This window comes from Sinocyclocheilus anshuiensis, unplaced genomic scaffold (assembly GCF_001515605.1).
Source record: "Sinocyclocheilus anshuiensis isolate Anshui unplaced genomic scaffold, SAMN03320099.WGS_v1.1 scaffold287, whole genome shotgun sequence".
Taxonomy (NCBI): domain Eukaryota; kingdom Metazoa; phylum Chordata; class Actinopteri; order Cypriniformes; family Cyprinidae; genus Sinocyclocheilus; species Sinocyclocheilus anshuiensis.
Window position 1 is genome coordinate 847,523 of NW_015552557.1, and position 6,585 is coordinate 854,107.

General features: G+C 35.6%; 1 protein-coding gene across 1 annotated transcript in view; it reads right to left on the reverse strand.

Annotated features, from left to right (window-relative positions):
• Positions 1 to 2,699, reverse strand: part of LOC107664617 (abl interactor 1-like) — a 5,942-nt gene extending 3,243 nt beyond the window's left edge. The window contains exons 1-2 of the mRNA XM_016455232.1: positions 2,534 to 2,699; positions 956 to 1,123 (exon numbers count right to left, since the gene is read on the reverse strand). Of these exons, the coding sequence (XP_016310718.1) occupies positions 956 to 1,123; positions 2,534 to 2,665 (300 nt within the window). The 5' untranslated portion in view covers positions 2,666 to 2,699. The remainder of the gene's footprint in view (positions 1 to 955; positions 1,124 to 2,533) is intronic.
• Positions 2,700 to 6,585: the final 3,886 nt, after the last annotated feature.

A 6,585-nucleotide genomic window follows, 5' to 3' on the forward strand; every position in this document is an offset into this window, starting at 1 on the left:
GTAATTACCCCACTTTACAGAAACAGACACCGGCATTGTAGGCTACTCTCCCAGGAAACAGTCCTCGTGGGTCGAACTGTTCTGGAACATTTTTGTAAATACAACTTAACCACTGATTTCTAGTTGTGTCCTGTTTTGGAAGGTCAAACAAAGTAGTTTCGCTTTCATAATGAATCACACAGCGTCTTCACGACATGGCGGCAGCAACAATACTACAGCGAGAATCAGTGAAGTGAAAAGCTGCGTGTTTCTAAGAAACAAATCCATCAATAAGATGTTTTAACTTTAAACTGTTGCTTCTGGCCATAATCCATAATAACGCTTCCTTCAGTGAAAAAGTCACTTACATATTTGTTTAGAACTGTTTTGGACTGGTTTTGCTTGTAAACGATGCTTGTTCTGTTTATATTTCTCTCCCGATTCAGACAAGACTTTTTTACTGCAGAAAATAATAATATGGATAGAGGACTCATATTTTAGCCGAAAGCAAAGGTTTAAAGGTAAAAACGTCTTAGTGATGGATTTGTTTATTATAAACATGCAGACATTAACTGATGGACTGGAGTGGTGTGGATTACTGTGATGTTTTTATCAGCTGTTTAGACTCTCATTAACATGCAGACATTAACTGATGGACTGGAGTGGTGTGGATTACTGTGATGTTTTTATCAGCTGTTTGGACTCTCATTCTGACGGCACCCATTCACTGCATTGGAGATCAAGTGATGTAATGCTACATTTCTCCAAATCTTTTCTGATGAAGAAACAAACTCATCTACATCTTGGATGGCCTGAGGGTGAGTAAATGTTCATTTTTGAGTGATCTATTCCTTTATTCAAGAGCACTAACTATTGTTTAATATTTCCAGCACTTTCCTGACTTGCCATCAGTAATGACCAGCATTGTATTTCAAGAGAGTCTGGTGCTTCCTGTTAAGTGATAAGTGGAGCTCACCAGAGTCAGCAAGTTGACGGAGAACTCCATCTGTTTTAGCGGAACAGTTTGAGCATCTAAGAGTTTCAGCACAGATGTGGCCAGAGTGTTTATCTGGTATGTGACACTGGCCAGAGCCTGCGTGGTGAGAGCTTTGGACTCTTCAATGACACTTCTGGAGTCTTGCACCTAAAGTTAAAAAAATCATCATTTTCAATACTCAAACTCTTTTAGAAAATTTTTGTTTATGAATAACAACAGACTGAAAGAACTCTGGACTCGCAATTTGAGCACATCTGAACCATTTAATCAAGTCAGCAGTTTGAACATAATAGACAAATGTGTTGTGTGTGAAAAATGCATGTCTAAATAAATATAATAAATATACATTATACCATTCAAAAGTTTGGGGTCAGCAAGATTTTCTAATGTTTTTAAATAAAAGTCTCTTCTGCTCAACAAGACTGCATTTATTTATTTTTTAAATACAGTATAAACAGTAATATTGTGAAATATTTTTATAACTGTTTTCTATTTGAATATATTTTCAAATGTAATTTATTCCTGTGATGACAAAGCAGCCATAGTCTTTAGTTGTCATATGATCCTTCAGAAATCATTCTAAAATACTGATTTGTTGCTCAAGAAACATTTTTATTGCTAATAAAAACAGTTGTGCTCTTTAATATTTTTGTGGATACAGTGATACATTTTTTAGGATTCTTTGATAAATAAAGTAAATCACCTACAGCTCAACCTGGCAAAGACTGAGCTTCTTGTCTTCCCTGCCACTCCAACTCTACAGTATGTTCAAAAGAACAGCATTTATGTGGAATAGAAATCTTTTGTAACATAAATGTCTTTACTGTCACGTATGACAGTAAGTGAGCTGCCGAGTAAAAGTATTAATGTCTTAAAAAACAGTAACCCCTAACTTTTAAATGATAGTGTATAAATATCCTGCTGAATAGACTACTGAATATTATCATTAATAATTAAAATATTATATGGATATGAAACTAACGTCTAGCAAATGTGCTGCATTCAGCTAGTATAACAGACCTCCGGGATACAGAGATGGATTCCAAGATAAACATGTTAAGAAAGGTTTTCATAGAGTCTTTGGAATACATACCACAGCCTTGTTTAGGCATGTACAGTATGCCGTCAATATACAGACAGCACAAAGCTGACAGAAAAGACTGGAAAAGAGTATAGCCTAAAGAAAGGTGTTTTCAGCAATCCATGTGAATAACTCATAAATAATGTATATGGAGCTGTAAAATGAATTCCACTTTTAAAGGGATACATGTATGAGTTTTGCAAATGTAATAAAATCCCTGTAAAAAAAAGCATGTCTTTACTACACTACTAGACTACTTACAATGTTGTACTTTGTAATTTTTGTAATCCTGGAATTTTTTTATCAGTACATATTATACATGTTCAGGCCTAATCTAAACGTACAGAAAGATCATAATATCCAGTAAGATCTCTAAAATACTCTATTTATTAGAATTTGGAGTGTAAAAAAAATCCAACCGTATTACTGCAAATTCAATATATAGGGAAAGAAAAAAAAATAGAAAAACGGCTCACATTGAGGTTTTTGTTCTGACAGTAATCAGCCACCTTGTGCAGATTGCTGTGGTTGTCTAGAAGAGCTTTTCGTGCAGTCGGAGCCTCTTGCAGGATTTTGTCTATGCGTTCTTTACAGTTGTTGTCTCTCATTGTGCTGGTCTGCTGCTGGTTACGGATCCTCTGCACTGACTCTGGTAAGACTAAGCTAAGGTGGACTAGAGAGCGACTGCAGTGAAGATGACAGGCACAAACATGGTAGAGTGGGTGTGTTTGTAAAGCATTTCTCAGGAATCTTTAGTGCAGACACAAGCTCATTTTTACAGGATATGATGCACAATATCTGTCTGTCTCCATATCTTTCTATCTGCCTGCTTGTCTGTTTATCTGTCTGTCATCTATCAATCCGACAGTCTATCTATCTATACAGTATCTGTTTGTCTCTGTCTCTCTCTCTCTATCTCTCCATTCATCCATCCATCCAGTATCTATCCATCCATCCAGTATCTATCTATCTATCTATCTATCTATCTATCTATCTATCTATCTATCTATCTATCTATCTATCTATCTATCTATCTATCTATCTATCTATCTATCTATCTATCTATCTATCTATCTATCTATCTATCTATCTATCTATCTATCTATCTATCTATCTATCTATCTATCTATCTATCTATCTATCTATCTATCTATCTGGGAAAGCTCTGGCTTCGTGTGGACGTAGCCTGAGTTTGACACCCCTGATCTACAGTATCTGACTCTCTGTCTAAACAGGGGTGTCAAACTCAATTCCTGGAGGGCCGGAGCCCTGCAGAGTTTAGATTCAACCCTAATCAAACACAACCTTCAGGAATTTGACACCCCTGGTCAAAGGATTAATTCTCTTTAAAATGAATATGGTAATGGCAATGGCAATGTTTTGGTACTTTTACACTGCTTTTTGCATTATTTTTTGCATTCTTGACATCCCCTGATCACTGTATGCTTTTGCTGTATGGGAAAGAACAATGTCAGCATTCTATAGTAAATGACGGCAGAATTTAATTTTGGGGGGAAAGTCTTCAAATATCATTTCACTTTAAAATATTTAAGCTTTTTTTGTATTATTCGTGAACTATAAAAAATAGTTCACAATTTTTCAAAAACATCCCTTGAACTATCCCTTTAAAAGAGAGAGAGAGAGAGAGAGAGAGAGAGAGAGAGAGACAAAAGAAAATAAATATAATAAATGCCATGGTCTGGCCACAAGAGGCCAGAATACAGATAGCAAAGCACAAGTGTCACATTCACTAGTTCCCTTGTTTCACAGGTTGTCAAAAGCATTAAAATACATTTGCACCTGATAATAGCTAATACTTAACCATGTTCTAGTGAGTCTAACATCTAAGTCTGTCCAGGAAACCAAATATTAAATATTTAACCATGCTATTAAACAGTAACCTGTTTCATGATCATAAAACTGCAATTCCTCAGTAAATTACTTTTTCCAGTGATACAACACAGAGAATTGTCAACCGGATACTTTTATGGTTATTATATTGCTCTTAATGCCCCATCAACGTGAGTGGTGCATTTTAATGACATCTCTGATAGAAACAGCTATTGCCCTTTTGAACTGATGCCTGATAGATTAGCCACCATATTTTGTATATTTGCAAAGTCTGTGTGCAGCTGGGGTTAAAATGATAATTGGTTATCATTGTCACTTATCACAGTTATGTGTATCACGTTTGTACCACAGAGGCAAATACTGTAATTTTCTATAATTATGCATGCAAAGCACTTTTATGCTGTATAAAGAGCATATCAGTCTCCCGTCTGCATATTCGCTATAAACAAAAATGAATATTTCTAATGTGTTACAATTATGCTAAAACATGAAGGCTGAAACATTACAGGCTGTTAACTGCTCCCATGCCGACAGAAAACGGTCTCTGTGACTAATATCATTAGTACGTGTTGTTTTATCTGCTGTATCCAGGGAAGTGGAAATCTGTTCCACAGGAAGACTGCGCCGCATGTAGAGCTATTGGGAGAGTTCAATGAAAAAAAGAAATCCATCCTGCAACAATATTGCCTTTGTTTGGGAAAGGCCTTTCAAGGGTGCTGCAAAACAATCTGTCTGACCTTTAAGCGTAATTACATTTGGGAGTAAAATTTAGCTGTTTAAAAAGAAAATGAGTATAAACCTTTGAATTAGTCACATGGGTTTTCCTCAGAGCAATTTCTTGGGTGTAGGAGGGAAAACTAATGTCTTTTTTTTTTTTACCATAATACGATTAAAATCTTTTTTAGTCAAACTGCTCCATACTAAATTGGATATTCAACTTATTATGAAATCCACATTTCAAGGGGAACTTTCCCCCCTAAATAACTGCTGTTTATAATAAAGGGGTCATATGATGCTGCTAAAAAGAACATGATTTTGTGTATTTGGTGTAATGAAATGTGTTTATGCGGTTTAAGGTTCAAAAAACACATTATTTTTCACACACTGTACATTATTGTTTCTCCTCTATGCCCCGCCTTTCTGAAACGCGTAAATTTTTACAAAGCTCATCTGTCTGAAAAAGCGAGGTGTGCTCTGATTGGCCAGCTATCCAGTGTGTTATGATTGGCCGAATACCTCAAGCGTGTGACGGAAATGTTACGCCCCCCACCATATTGTGATGATGCCTTGTCCCGGCCGGAGCAATGATTCAAAAACATGAAAACCCATTATAAACGAGGTATTCGTTGCATCCAGTGGAGACATAATTATGGATTATAATGAAACGACAAACAACAAGCCCTACTCTACACTGGCCAAAAAACTCGCTTTAAATATATAAAATATAAAAACTCTTTAAATATAAAAAACGTACTTATTATAAAGAATATCTCTTTGGATTTGAGACTTTAGTCTTTGCAACTTTACAGATCTTCTTTATGCACCAAGAGCTTGTAACACTCCAAAGAGAAAGGAAAAATTGAAATCGCATCATATGACCCCTTTAAAGAACATCCCAAATCAGAATCTTGAATCTTCAGGAATCACAAAATAAACCATGGTTAAGTATTTTTTTAATTGGGTTATATTGATTGGATATCAAAACAACTTTTGATATTGATTGGATCCTATCAAAAATGATAAGAACCACTGTTCTAAACCAAATAATTTAGTCCTAAAAACCATCTTTCTCCACTGATGGTCATTAAAAAAAATCACAATGATTTTTGATGCCATTTTTTACAAGCGACATATAATTGGAAATAATTCATATTAAATTGGAAATCTTCGTATTAAATTAGATAATTTTTTAAAGACCCCCTGTGATGAAAATCAAGTTTTCAACGTTGTTTACATGCCTATCTGGTGTTTTTAATATGCTTAAAGACAAACCATGTACAAATTCATCAGTCAACACCATTGCTAAGTATTTTTTCCTTAAAACTGCAGTGTACCAAAAAACCGGCTGTCAACTTGTGAGGCGGGGCTTTTCATATCTGGTCAAAGGTTTCAATTTACAATTTGTTTTTGCAGCGTTGAGTAATATAGCCAATCACAGACATCTGTTGATTTCTTGAACGCAATGGCCAATCAGAGGTGTTTAAGTTAGTGAGAATCCACTCACTGCTCAAAAGTTCTGCACGCTCGCGAATCCTCTCTTTATAACAAAGTAGACAAATTGTAAATAAGAGAATAACTGTGTAGAGCTTCATTAATGAATTATAACGGAATGAGATTGCGATAAACTAAGGTGAGTGACAGCTATTCAGTGATTATAAGGGGAGCGCTCTTTGTACGCTTTCTAGGCTATAATCCTTTCACAATTTGAATACATTCACTCACGGATTCATTCCCAAAACTGCAATGAATGACATAGTGATAATCATTAACCCAAGATAACCACTGTCAAATAGCGTTTACTTCCGCTAACTGAGTGAAAGTGGAGCAGGTCCGAGTTCGTGCTGATTGAGTTGGGGCGGGGACTAATATACATATTCATTCATCCATGCATACTCAATGAGGTACATTCAAGCCATTTTAATACACAAAGAAATTATTTTCATGGGGGAAAAAAACG